Source organism: Manis pentadactyla, chromosome 14 (assembly GCF_030020395.1).
Source record: "Manis pentadactyla isolate mManPen7 chromosome 14, mManPen7.hap1, whole genome shotgun sequence".
In the NCBI taxonomy this organism is placed as follows: Eukaryota; Metazoa; Chordata; class Mammalia; order Pholidota; family Manidae; genus Manis; species Manis pentadactyla.
The window spans coordinates 10,725,245-10,739,598 of NC_080032.1; the positions used below are offsets into that span (position 1 = coordinate 10,725,245).

General features: G+C 47.1%; 1 protein-coding gene across 3 annotated transcripts in view; it reads right to left on the reverse strand.

The window, feature by feature from the left end:
• Positions 1 to 941: 941 nt before the first annotated feature.
• Positions 942 to 14,354, reverse strand: part of SEZ6L (seizure related 6 homolog like) — a 163,257-nt gene continuing 149,844 nt past the window's right edge. Inside the window, exons 13-17 of one of the 3 annotated variants that reach the window (XM_036908965.2) lie at positions 10,920 to 11,114; positions 8,984 to 9,016; positions 7,087 to 7,195; positions 5,662 to 5,764; positions 942 to 3,141 (exon numbers count right to left, since the gene is read on the reverse strand). In XM_036908965.2, the coding sequence (XP_036764860.2) occupies positions 3,112 to 3,141; positions 5,662 to 5,764; positions 7,087 to 7,195; positions 8,984 to 9,016; positions 10,920 to 11,114 (470 nt within the window). In that variant the 3' untranslated portion in view covers positions 942 to 3,111. Of the gene's footprint in view, positions 3,142 to 5,661; positions 5,765 to 7,086; positions 7,202 to 8,983; positions 9,017 to 10,919; positions 11,115 to 14,354 lie in introns of all 3 variants that reach the window. The other 2 variants (XM_036908964.2, XM_036908963.2) reach the window with 2 other exon arrangements.

A 14,354-nucleotide genomic window follows, 5' to 3' on the forward strand; every position in this document is an offset into this window, starting at 1 on the left:
TTTTTTTCATTTCTTTTATTAGCATCAATATATACAAAGTGGAAAATGACTCAATCTGATTCTAGCATAGAAAGTTTGTTTTGCTTTTTATTCTGTTTGGGAATAAAATGAAAATGAAAACTTCCCAGGAGAAAGCCTACCTTTAGGGGTGCTGAACAACTCCATAATACCTGGCCTCCAATGACCCACCGTGACTAGTCAAGGGCATAAGAAAGTCATACCCTTTGGACTGACCCCCCAAAAAAGGTCATTTTTGCCCTAGGCTTCAAAATATCGTATTTAAAGCATGTCTATGGAATTAAGTGAGGATGGCCATCTACTGGCAACCAGAAGACATATGTAGGCTAAATAACTACTCCCTGCACCCCCTCCTTAAACAAAACAAAAGGATGAGTTCCAAGCTGAAGAGGGTAGAGTATATGTGCATTTTCAAAGCACAGGGTGATAGCTGACAGATCCAGCTTATAAGAAATAGCATGTAATACACGCCATCACATGCCTTTTTTGAAGCTTGAAATCTCTGTAAACGTATTTCCCCACTACTTTAAAATCAGAGTGGCTTGGAGGAAGGTTCAGTCCGTTCTCAAGTTTCTCAAGGCTGTATCCTGGTCAAAAATATTTAATCCCTGTGGGTTTTAATATTGATCTTATAAAAACAGACATGTATGAACTGAAATGAGATGGCTGGTACATTTTTGGCACTGTTATTATTTCTTGTTTTACCTTTACAGATTACAAATACACATTCAGGTATTTTAAAAAGAAAAATAGACACCAACCTGTCTTTTCAGTCACACTGTACATTGTCCAGCTCACGTGATCCATTTTTAGGCTAAAACAAACTTTTAAAATATGGTTATAGGTGCTGTACTACTAAGACAGAACTAAGACGACAGTATCCTGAAAAAAAACAAACACTGACACCTTTTCTATACCTTCAGTAGCCAATAAGAATTCCTGGGCCATGGCCTGGCCAGTTTTAGGGAACAGGGTTAGAATAAAGATTTTGTATTATTTCAGTCTTTATGAAAGGTAGATGTTTAGTTTTCACATAACCATGGTATGTTTTAAAATTAAATATCATTAATAGAGTCCTTCATTCCAGATGACACAGGGTTAGGGTTAGAATATGCACCAAATAGGAATAAAAGCAAAGATGGGATTTTGCCTTTTTAAAAAACCATTACATTATTTGCATTGTTGATCTTTCTCCAAACATAGCATCGCCTACTAATGGCCTGGAACACTTCTCCTCCGGTTCTTTAATAAAATGGGGTAGGCTTTGGGTGGCTAGAAAGCAGCCTTTAATGATCTCTTGCTGTGCAACATGAACACATGCCTTAAGCAGCACAGATGCAGGAATTCTTTTCTGGCAGAAGGAAAATATCTGGGCCTCAGATCCTCCCGCCCCAAGACTGAGGTCCAAGCTCCTGGCTGGGGGAGGCTATGACCGTGTCAAATCCACCTGCTTATTCTGCTCCAGATGCACCCTACACACAATCTGGATTCCCAGCCATTCTTCCAAAAGCATGACAGCCAGAATGGTCTTTTCTTGTTTGAAAACCAGCTGTTTAAAACAATTCTAGAGAGCATGTTGGGTATATCCAAGAGAGATCTAAAAGCACTAAGCCTGTGTGCCTCTCTGAGCCACCACCAGGGAGGTGACAGTCCCAGGGAAGTGACGTGTACATACCATCACTTTCATGCATGCTCACCCCCGGCCTTCTCTTTCTACCTGTATTTAGGAAAGCATCTTCCTGAGGGTCACAAACCTACCAGTCCCACTGGGTTGGCTCCAAAGGATCCTGATAAACTGTGAGAGTGCTTTTGTCATTAATGAGGTGTTATGAATGCCTTTCTGGCTTGCAATTCCTCCTTCCCTCCTCCTGATGTTCAAATAGTTTTATGCAGGTTCAGTTGTGGTTTTAAGCCCCCTGTTCCTGTTCCTCTGCACCTCCACAGTCAGCAATCATGCCACCACCCAACATCTGGGCAGAGCTTTGGAGAACAGAAGGGCAGTTTCTTTTTGCAGGATTCTCCCTTCCCCTGCGATACTTGATTGCACATATATTCTGAAGGTGACGCCTTTAGAGAAACAGTGCCCTTGAACTCCCTTATTTAGAGGGCTCAGGCATCCCAGCACACCAGGAGAAAAACAGTTCACCTCTGGATTTCAGGCCATGGCACCCCGACCCACACAAACCCTTATCACTATGGGCAAAGCTCTCTGTACCTCCGAAGCCTGCGGGTCTGTTATCACAGCTTGAGGGTGGCCTTGCTCAACAAGGTGATGGATCCTGGCACTTGGAGCATAAATTACCTGTTCTTTCACCACTGAAGGAGTATCCAAGAAAAGAACATCTTATTAACTCGACTCCATCACCCAACATTCCCTCTTACCCAATTTATCATTTGGATGCTCGGACCACTCATCTTCTCTGAAAATTTTCCTTTGTCATTTACCACCTTTCTAGAAAGAAAACATCTTATTTTGCCAACATCCAGTGAGGCCAGTAAAAGAGAATGTTTCTATAATGTCTTGGCTACTTTCAGAAGGACTATGGGCGGGAGGGGATGTGGCAAGGCCTTTTAGAAGCTGGGGATTCAGAAGAGCAAACAGAAGATTTGTTTTGGAGCAGACCTATTTAAGCATCCAGGCTAAATTCTAACCCAAATTAATCCAACAAGAAATACTGTTTTCAATCGAATGTTGGGGTTTCAATTTGTACTAAAAACACCATGGACATGGATCCCAAAGATGCATGCAATCTGATGCAGCCGTAGCATGGCACTGTGGATGGGGAAACGGCCTGGTTTTGCTGTTCTCCCCTCTGCTGCTGTTTGCCGTTTTGCAGCTCTTCCCCCGGCCTTCAGAATTGAGGCTGTAGCATGAACTTGGCTGCAGCTGCAATCCATCCAACCACACCTATTTCAATTTTAAATATAATAAATACAGGGAAGAAAACAGTAAATCTTCAATGAAGAGTCTAAAGAAAAGACAGCCGACACTCTGGGGTTTTAATCAAATGCCACATGGTCTCCGGAAGAATTTCTCGAGGAGGTTCTAGTTGAGTTCGTGTCTGTCTGTTCCCTTCTCAGGTGTAGCTCTTTTTAGATGGAAACTTCATACTCTCTGGTTTCCTGCAAGAGAGAGAAGCACATATCTGAGGAACCCGGTGTGGTAGGGTTACCCCAGAATGGCTCCACTTCTTCACCCCTCCCTGTTTCCACGACACTGGCCACGTGACTTTGGAAGCGAGTCATCCTGACTCGCTTTTGCTGCCAAAGGGTCACAAGAAAATGGGTCACACGGGGGCCCGAAGAGTGCTTGTGTCCTGCCCTCCTGCCACCACCATCAGCAGAGGCCACGTGATAGCCTTTGGCCCCAGCAAGCCGACGAAGGACACAGAGAGCAGCGCTGAGTGACCCAGCCCACAACCAGCCAACCCCAGATGTGTGAGCGTGAGAGTACAGCCCAACCAGCAGCCACCATGCAGCTGAAACCAGCTGGAAATACTGCTCCACAGACTAATGAATGAATCACATATGTTGCTTGAGCAACTGAATTTGGGATTGTTTGTTACCCAGCATCATTATAGCTTTAGGTAATGGATATGCTTATACATACTTAATACATACTTATACATATTAATAAAGTCTAGTTTCAGAAGTGCTGTATTTATTAGCTTGGTCTTTGTTAGCATTTGGAAATGAGCTACACAGGATGTAAAATAACATATGACCTCTTCTTACCAGCACCACAGCTAAAGTGGCTACAGTGGGTGGGTGGTAAGCAACTAGTTCAATTTCTCCAATACTCATGGGGTGGAACGTATCCCAGGCCCCCAGAGCAGAGGAGCAGAGAGCTGCTCTAGGTTTGGCTGTATTAGATGTCACTGTCACAGGCTTTAATGAGGGTCTACAGTGCCTGCTGGGTCAGCACAGATTAGCAATCATGTCTGTGCTTCCTGGTGGATGGGAGTGTGCTGGGTAGACTCTAGGGAGGTCTCCATGATCCCCACTTCCTGGCAGTCACTTTCTTGTATGATCCCCTCTCCATGAGGGTGAGCAAGACCTGAGATTTGCTTCTAAAACCAACAGAATACAGCAAAGGTGCTAGGATGCCATATTCATATTTATATTATATAGAATCGTGACTTCTATCTTTTGAGGAGATTCTTGCTGCTTTTGAAGAGGCAAGCTGCCCTACTGTGAGCTGTTCTATAGAGAGGGCCGCACAGAAAGGAATTGAGGGTGGCTTCTAGATGACAACCTGCAAGAAACTGAGGACCTTAGTCCAACAACCTGCAAGGAGCTGAATGCTATCAACAACGATGTGAGCTTGGAAGTGGATCCTTCCCCAGTTGAACCTCAGATGAGCCAGCAGCCCTGGCTGGCACCTTGACTGAGCCTGAGAGCCTTGAGGCAGAGGACCCAGCTAAGCCGTGCCTGGACTCCTGACCTACAGAATCTATGAGACAATAAATGTGTGTTGTTTTAAGCTCCTAAATTTGCAATAATATTGTAACAATCAGTAGATAACTAACATAGGAGGTTAAAGGAAGTGGGGGTGAGGGAAAGTGAGTGGGGACAAGGAACAACTCAAGTTTAGGCTCGCCCCAAACATTGGGCGATGATTGTGCATCATTATTCAGGGAATCGGAAGCATTGTGGTTCGGCAAAATCATGGCCAGCCTTTTGGTTTCTCACATGAGCCTCTGGGCCTTTGCACGTGCTGTCTCTTCTACTTGGCATCTTCTTCAGCCACCTCCTAGGTCTACCCACTTAATGTATCTCGGCTTTACTCACTTTCTCAAAGTGAGACTATCCAATCCCCCCAGGTGTCCCCCATCGTACACTCTCGAAACACCCTGTCCAATTTCCTTCATATCCTTAGAAAGTATGATTTGTCATAATCAAGATATTCATTGGCATATCTGATTGAAGTTCAAGGGGAGGTAGGAAAGTATAATGATTAACAGCATCAGCTGGAGCTTGCACCCAGGCTGGGCCTTCTGGCTGTGTACAACCTTAGCCAAATCCTTTTTTCGTCTCTGGACCTCAGGGTCCTCATTAGTCAATCGGAGATAACTGCGGAATCTATCACTAAGAGTTATAAGCATTCAAGAAGATAATGCATTTAAAGTGCCCAGCCAATGGGACTTATTTATTATTATCAGCTGTCTCCTTTGCAAGACTATATACTCATTAAAGTCAGGACCACGTCCATTTGGTTCATGACTGTGTCTCTAGTACCGAACACAAGGCATGCCGCTGTATGGGAATGTGGTGCACTGCCTTTCAGTAAGGAGTGCAGTTCAATAAGATGTGTGGGAACTCTGCCTGCGGTCCCCAGGCCACAGCTGGGCTCTGATCCTTCTTGGCCATCTCTCCAGGGGTCTCTGGTTCAGGCCCTTCTTTCTGTGATTGTTCTGCCAAGATTGAACAGCATTACAGGCTTGTCATGGGCTTGCAAAGGGAGCTGGGTTTTCCCAGCAGTTATCTCAACAGAGGGCACGCAGGGTTGAGACGGACCCACCGGCTGTTGCCTTTCTGCCAGTGGCATCATGAGCCAAGGGAAATCAAACCTTTAGTTGTGATGCTGGAGAACTTGGAGCAGACAAAGAGGGAGACATGGGGAGAGAAGAGAAACCAACTCACCCCTGTCTCATAAATGGGGTTGTCGAACTCGGTTTCCACGGTGATCTGGCTGTAGGGGTGGGCGTACATCAGGGGCAGGCGGAGGTTGGAGTAATAGCGACATCTGGAGACAATCAAGAACAGAGAGGTTACTTCTCCCCAACTAGGAGACACCTTACAATACTGAAGGCGAGCAGCTGGCGTCACTTCCTGAGCACCAGAACCTCCACAGAGAACTGGGAGGGTGTGTGCAAACAGCCTCGAGCAGGTGAGAAGTCACGTGAGTAAAAGCTGACATAACTGCTCTTAACTTCCTGCCCCATCCGTGAGGGCCACAGCCTGGTGCTCCCCTTGCTGGGGAGGGGGTGGAGCTCCTTTTGTTTTCACACATATAGTGATTCAAGTCTCTCTGTAGTGCAAGAAGCAACAACAATAACTGGGCATTTATTGAGCACCTTCTCTGACCACCGATTTAAAGGCGGCTCCTCTGTTACCACACACTCTCTCTTCCCTTCATGGTGTGCATCATAGTGTGTTATACTTTGTGTATTTCTCCTCTCTCCCTACTAGACTGCTGAGCCCCATGAGGCGGGAACCATTTATATGAGGGAAATGCCTGCCTCAGAACCTTTGCATGTGCCACTCCTCTGCCTAGAATCCTTTACCATATATTTGCCTAGGTTACTTATTACAGTTTTCAAGTCCTTACACAAGCGTCATTTCTCAGTGGGGCCCCCTCTACCGACCCCATTTAAGGTGCAACCACCACCCCACCCTGGCTCTCTTTTTCTACCTGCACTTACTACCTTCTAATCTACTTCCCTTCCTTACATACTTTGTTTATTGTCTATCTTCCCCCATTAGAACCTGGGCCTATGTGTCAAAGATTTCTTTCTGTTTTGTTCACAGTGATGTTCCCAGAGCTCAGAAAACTGCCTAGCACATAGTTAGTGCTCCATAATTGTGAATTTAAATGAATTAGTGAATATCCTGGCCATGGCTGAATATCTCCCTCCTTCATTAAAGGCAAGTTCCACAGCCCTCAATGCTTGGAACAATGGTACATGTTAGACTGTCAATACGTATTTGTTGAATAAGTGAATGAATGAATGAATGGGTGATGCCATCAGTCCTGAGTCCGAGGGCCTGCAGCATGAACTCTCTCCCCCACTGAGCCATAGCTCCTAGAGGTCAGGGGTAGTGATATCTTGTTTGCTGCTGCAGAGACAGCTCTCCTACCACAGAGGGCTGGTAGATGCTCTATATACGTATTTCTCCAAGAGCTGAGTTGAGTCACACCATCCCACCAATCATACAAAACCCCCGTCCCCAGGCTACAGGAGGAGACCCCGAGGCTCAGAGAGGTGAAATGCCTGGTCCCCCAGTGCACTGGTCATTGAGTAGGTGGCAACTCCCTCACCCCTCCACCGTCCTGAAGTCCCCTACCTGGTGATATAAATGTAGGCCCCTCCCAGCAGCAAGGAGATGATGAGGACCGGGAGGAAGATCGCCAGGGCCATGTTTCCCCCTTCCAGCGATGTCTCGGCTGCCGCTTCTGCTACTAAACACAGAAGCCGGTGAGGCCCTCGTGTCCCATGTGCTCAAGCCAAGCAGGTTCCTGGCTCCCAGGTGAGCACCGGCCCTCCCAGTTCTGCACCCACTCAAAGAGCCGACACCACAGGGCTTCAGACTTAGACAACCATCTACAGAGGGAGGACGAAGCAGAGCCTAGAGAAAATAGTGCTGGTTCTCTGCAACAGAGGGTGGTCATAGGGCGCTACTGAGAGTTACACTCTACTGATCTGGATCATACCATCCCCATTTTTGGGATGGGGGTACAGTTGAAATCTGGCTAAAATCTAATCCAAGGGAAGACTCAAAGGAAATCCCAGGTGTGCTAACTGGGCAGGCAGATTTGCTGACATTCCACGGAGAACAGGAGCTTGTTGTCCCCAAGCTGGCGGGCACCTCCCAGAACTGCTCAGTGAGGCATCCAGGGCGCAGGGCAGCTGGGTCACTTCCCCAGTGACACCTCCAGCTGGTAAGACCCGGTTTCGACTGTCAGGGGCCACAGTTGCACACTCTCGGGTAACCCTCTTGGCCTCCCTGGAGCCTCCTGCCACCTCCCCGTGGTTTGTGGAAATTGCAAGAGCTATGGTGGCTGTTGTGGGGGCTGGGGGTGTTTCCCCTGCTCTTCTCCACGGCCACATCTAACAGGGAGAAGCTCTATGACAACCTAGAATCCATTAACCACCAGTCTCTGGGTCTGAAAAATTGATCCTAACACCCAGGATAAATACATGAGCACAAGACATTCCAGTGGCACTCACAATCTCTGAGCAACCCAGGCCTCTGAGACATCCTCATGGTTCACTGGTGGGTGACAGTTAGTAAAGAGATGCCTGAATGGAGACCAGTACCACCAAACACTCCCCCTCTTCTCAATGGAGTGACTAATATGTGCTCCCCCATCCCCTGCATTTGCACCCTGACTCTGGCTACTTAGATTAAAATGTCATCTGTTGCAAGAGAAAGCAACTAATGAAATGTAATTCCTATAGCCCCACATTCTGAGTGAACTATTTATTGTCAGAAAGCTAAGGGGCTTCAAAAATAATAATAAAAACTGCTTAATGAATTCAAACTTAAAAAAAAAAGAAAAAGGAAACGATATAGATAATTTTCCTCATATCACAGCCCAGGGGAGTGATTTTGTACCAAACTACATGGAGAATATGTACAGAATGCAGGACATTTTACATACAGCAAGTCAAAAAGGAAGGAACCACAAAATCGAAACAAAAACTGAAGCCCGGAGAGCCCTCAGCACCTGTTCCACATGAGCAAATCGCCCTCGGTGATTCCTAATGAATGGAGGACGGAAAACAAGGCGGGTACAGGGACAGGAGTGTTGGGGACAAGAAAACTGAGGTGAAGGCACCCAGAGCTCCCTGGGCAGACCTTTCCTTCCCCAAACCAGTAGGATACTCAGCAAAGAAGGCGAGGCAGCTCTGGGGTTAGTTTCCCAACACAGCCCCGTGTGGGTGAAAAGTCTCACAGCAGGAGAGTGCCTTTCTTGGGCATGTGGACCCCCAGATTTTCCCGGCCTCATGAACAGAACTGGCACCACACCCCTTTCAGGTCATAGTAAGGACCTAATTTGCCAATTCAATGACTTTTTTTTCTGTACAGTATCGTTTATTTTGAATTTATCTTCAGCAGTGTGAAGGCAGAATTCTTGCTTATGTCTCTGAAGCACTTGGATAAGGATATCCAAGGAGCTGCCCTCATTTTCTGCGATTAGCTTGACTTATTGGATTTTTTTTTCCGTCAGGGAACTCACCTTCTAAAGCGTGTTCAAAACTGTCCTGATTAACTGAAAAAGAAATTGGAAACATCTGTCAATGTTAAGTGAGTTTACTCTGCTGGAAATGACACCCCCGAAAATTGGGAGCAAATGCCCATATGCTGCACTTGGATGAAGTCAGTGCTATTTACTGGGGGCTGGTGGGAAAGAGAGTGGGCATGCCTGGCTATGGAAGGTCAGCGGCAATAATGGTGAATAATCACCGAACACTCACTCTCTGTCAAATAGGTGCCGAGAGCTTTGCATACACACAGCTGCTCATCTAATCCTTGCAACAGTCTCATTAGGTAGATACCTGTATCATCCCCATCTTACATATGAGCAAACAGAGGTGCCGAGAGGTGAAGTGACTTCTCTGGCATCATTTCTAAGTGACGGAGGCAGGATTAAACCCCGACTGCCTGGCCTTCTCTAGCCTCTGCTCTCGACTACGCAGTTCTGGCCCTTCTTTGTTTCCGGGTAGGACAAAGGCTGCTGAACGGTGAGGCTGAAGACACAACCCCAAATCCAAAATGCAGCCGGTGGTGAAACTGTTTTCCTGCTTTGAAATACATGTATATATGGACCTTTCTAATTTTACTTTCATTCCGTATTTATTTGACTAGAATTTATATTTCTTATACAACTCTTTTCATTCACTGCAGACTAGGACTCCCTGGAATCCACTCATTTCCCTACAGTCCCTGTAAAACTTCTCTGCAATTTCAAGACGATGGGATTGGCATCTCCGTGCTTTGGCATCAAAGACATCATGATAGCTGAGCACAAAACATAATGCTCACACCACGGGTGTCAAGGATTCAAGACCCCAGAGGGAAGGGCTTGTATAAAAAGATTTCATGACTTGGGAGCAGGAGGGGGTGGCCACCAAAGGCCCACTTATCTCATATTCTACCTAATTGTCATGGTCAAAGTCTCTCTGACTTATGCCACTACTAAGGGATGACAACAGAACCATTGGTAAAGCTAGTTTACTAACTAGCTAATGAACTGAAGGTATCTTTGGAACTAGGGCCCAAGGGAAATGGAAATCCTGGGGCAGTTGCTTCCCACCCAAGAGGAGCTGGACTTTGGTTGCCTGTGTGGTGTGCACAGTCCCCCATGGATATTAGACCTAGAAGGAGGCACTGAATGTGAATGAGTGTGGGCAGTCAGGCATCTGGGGATCTGCTGTTCAGGTTCCCAAGTAGAAATTGAAAACTGCACGCTTCTGTTTTACCTGGGGAGAGAATTCTGAGCTTTCTGCCTGATTCTCCAAGGGATATTAATGCTTCAAAATGTTAAGATCCACTAGCCTAAAAAGCATTGAATGTATTTGAGATATCAACATTAACTACCTCAAAGACCTAGATAAATGGATCCAAATCTCACTGAGTGTGTTGCAACTTAATTTCAATGATGAGTATATTTCACCGATAACTGAAATCCGTTTCCCCTCTTTTTACCCTCTCTGAGATGGGGTGATTTACAGCCAAGCTGTGTTTTATCGCTGCCACCAGGTGGCGCTCACGACGCCTGTGAGCGCATTACAGCCTGGGCATCAGAACAGGGGAGCAGCCCTCCTAATCCTTGGGAACCCAGTGGTTGTGAGAAGCGGGTGCAGGAGGCGAGAAACGTGGAAGCCACGCCGTGGAAGCAGGAGTCAAAAGCAGAATGGCTCTCCTTTATGAAAATCTAAACTTGAAAAAGCTCTTTTAGTAAGTAAAAATAAAAATGCTCAGCAAGGAGAAGGCATAGTGCCATAGTTTAATTGACAGCATTTTTTTCTCTTTCTCAGTGGTGCAGAAAATAACAGCGGTATCTTAGAATGAAATACAGTAGCTCGGCTGTTGAGAGCAAATTCAGAATTTCAGCAAGCCGGTCCTGACGTGTCCTGGTCCCTCAGCCCCTGCATTGTGAGCAGCTCCGTTACCTTTACAGACGGGCAGCGGCCCGTTCCAGTGCGATGGCTGCCCCAGGATGCACCGGATGGTCACTTCGCCCATGAGCTCGAAGCCTTCGTAGCACATGAAAGTGAGGGACTCTCCTGGCAGGTAGAGCCGCTTGTACAGGATCTGGTACCCGTTTTCCGGCAGTCCCGGGTTGTCGCAGGCCAGGGACTCCTCCGCTGAAAGGCAAGCCGAAGGGGCTTTGATGAGATAGTGGGGTCTTCGGGGACGCTGACTCACAGTGCGTGTGATCTGGCTTGCCCACCCTCATGAGCGCCATCTCTCTACATCCCCGCCTCACTCGAAAGGAGTCAAAAACAGAATTTGCCAAGCTCGCCTTTCACTCACCCAGCTCTGGGCACACGGGGCCGCGGTAGAAGGCACTAGGATGTGGAATCTGGGTTAGAATCTGGGCTCTGCTACTTACTGGCACAGTGACCTCCAGCCAGAGCCACACCCTCTCTGAGCCTCAGTTTCCTTGTCAGTAAAATGGGACTAATAGTGATACATATTCCACAGGGATCTGGAAGATTGAGTAAGATGAATGTAAAATGTTTGGCATGTATAGGTACTCAGGGAATGATAGATGGTGGTGTGAAATTATGAAATATTCTTCCTGCCTCTCACCTTACGCCCACCCAGCCAAACTAAGCCTGTGAGTAAGCTTCTGTGACAGAGGCTGTAGGAGACCAGATTGTATACAATTTGCTATGTCTGCTCCATGGACTTGCTGGGGGGGAGCTTGGTCAGCAGTGGAACACCAGAGCTCCCCTCAGAGGCTGAGGTGGCAGTGATGAGGTGGGAAATGAAGCTTTTGGGGTTAGTCAGGCTTGAGCAGGAATCAAGGGTTTGCCCCTTCTCTGCTGTGTGACCTCAGGAAAGCTACTCACCCCCTCTGGGCCTCCTTTGTCTGCTTTTAAGTGGACACTTGTACCAGCCAGGCACTTTTGTGAGGGTGAAATGTATTAATGTTGGGAAGGGCCTTTGAACATTGAAAGTGCTCAGCAAACGGGCTTGTTTCCCTTGTTCAGCAGAGGAAACATTTTAAAGCTGTTTTGTGTCCAACAACTTCATCCTTAAAAATACCCTGTACAATCTCCCTCTAGCTCCAGCACCTCGCTGCTAGCATTTGACTGTCCCCTGCCTTCCGTATCATCTCTGACAGCCTCCTGCCTCTCACGATGCTGGAACCACACGCTGGGCTCTTCCTCAGGCTTCTGGGACGGTGGCGTGTCTCCCGACACCTGGCTCGGCTCGTGAACTCATTAGCATGGGTGTCAGGGAAGCCCTCTCCCGTGAGCTGCAGATCCTGCACTGAGATTTTCGGGTGCAGCGGCCCCAGAAGGAGGGAGGGAGGGAGGCAAGCCTCCCGGAGCCCCAGCAGCCGCTGCTGCAGCCCAGACGGTCTTTGGAGGCTGTGCCTCATTAGTGAGGTGTCTTTTTTTTTATTTTTAAAAATGTTATCTCCATCTCTCAGTACTTTTAAATTAGCTTTTATTTTTAGTTTTTCATCTCTGGGTCTCAGCCACTTGAGCAACTCAGTTCAGTAATTCTGATCGTCCTTACAGTCGCCAGGAGGCAGGTGGAACAGCATTTGTGTCCTGGGCTGCCTTTACGACATGCCACAAACTGGGCACCTTAAGAAACCCCGAGATTTATTGCCTCACAGTTCTGGGGGTTAGAAATGTGACATCGAGGGGCCACGCTCCCTCCAAAACCTGTGTGGGGATCCTTCCTTGCCCCTTCCAGCTTCCAGGGGGCATAGCTGCACCCGCAGGGATTCTGTCACCACCCGGCACCCTTCCTGTGTCTGGGTCTAAATTTCCCTCTTCTTACAAGGACACCCGTCCCTGGGTTCGTGCCCATGCTAATCCAGCATGGCCTCACCTTTCCCTGAATCATATCTGCAAAGACCCTCCTTCCAAAAAGGGTTCCAGTGTCCGGAACTGGGGGTTAGAACTTCAACATCTCTTCTCAGGGGACATAATTCAACCACTAAGAGGAATGGGAACTTGGCCCCAAAGGTCTGGAGACTAGGGAGGGGGCGAGGCTGTGGGTAGGGGTTTAAGGCCACAGGCTACAACACCTCTGGGCCATCCCTGCACGGGTTTGCACCCTGCCACTCATAGTGAGATGAGGGCAGGGGCAAGGCTGGGCGAAGGGGCAGTGGACGCAGAGACTGGAGCCCCCAATTTACCTCCTAGCTCTGCCCACGAAGTGCAGTGACCTTAATCATATTTTCCTTCGAGTCTGTTTCTTTTACACACATATACACACACATTTACTTATATATGTACAGTTGACCCTTGAATAATACGGGTTTGAACCACATGGATCCACTTATATGCAAATTTTTTGCAATAAATATATTGGAAAAAATTTTGGAGATTTGCGATGATTTGAAGAAACATATTCTTTTTTTCTGACTTTATGGTAACAATACAGTATATAATGCATATAATGCACAGAATATGGGCTCATCGACTGTTTATGTTATTGGTAAGGCTTCTGGTCAACAGGAGGCTATTAGTACTTAAGTTTTGGAGGGGCGAAAGTTACGCGTGGATTTTCAATGGTGCAAGGGGTCAGTTCCCCTGCCCTTTGTGTTATTTAAGGGTCAACTGTGTGTATGTATAAAATCTGCTTAGCAATGTGTTTTACACGTGCAATAAATGGTAATTATTACCTGTCTTTCACTCTGAGCTTTCGTTCCCTTAATATATATGCACACACACACACATATATATACATACTACATCACATATTCATATACATTCATAAATACACATAATGTGCCTAGCAAAATGTCTTAACAGTCAATCAATAATAACTATTATTTTATCGGTAAAAAGGGGCAGTTGTATCTTATCTCCAAATTACCTCTCAGTTGTACAGTATTTTACCTCCCGGGTTCCCTTCAGCTGTGAAATTCTAGGACTCAGCCTAGAGGGGCAGATGGAACACAGGGCATGTGGTCCTAGATTCCTTGTTTGGTGTGAAAACAGAATAATAAAAGTTCTCCCTTTTTCTGCGCAGGAGCTTTTAATTTTGATGTAGTCTTACTTGCAGCGTCTAGAGCTCGAGCTGGCTGTGCCCTGAATGGGACTGTTTATAACCCACCCACATAAAATAGAACTGCTGCTGACGGCTTCTAAACTCCCAACACTGGGGGAGGCTTCTGGGCCTTCAGGGCAGCCTTCCGGTTCCCTTCAGCGGAGGTGCTGATTGCTGGCTGCACGAGAGAGGGACTGGGGAGCTTCACAAAACCTCGCCGCCCAGGCCGATCCCAGCCAGCTGCCTCGGGATCCCCAGGGACTCCTAAAGCGGCCCAGCGGACCCCCACGCGCTCAAGGCTGCGACCCCGGACCACGGCTCTCCACCTCCTCTGCCTCGGAAGAGGAGCAACTCCTTCATCCTCA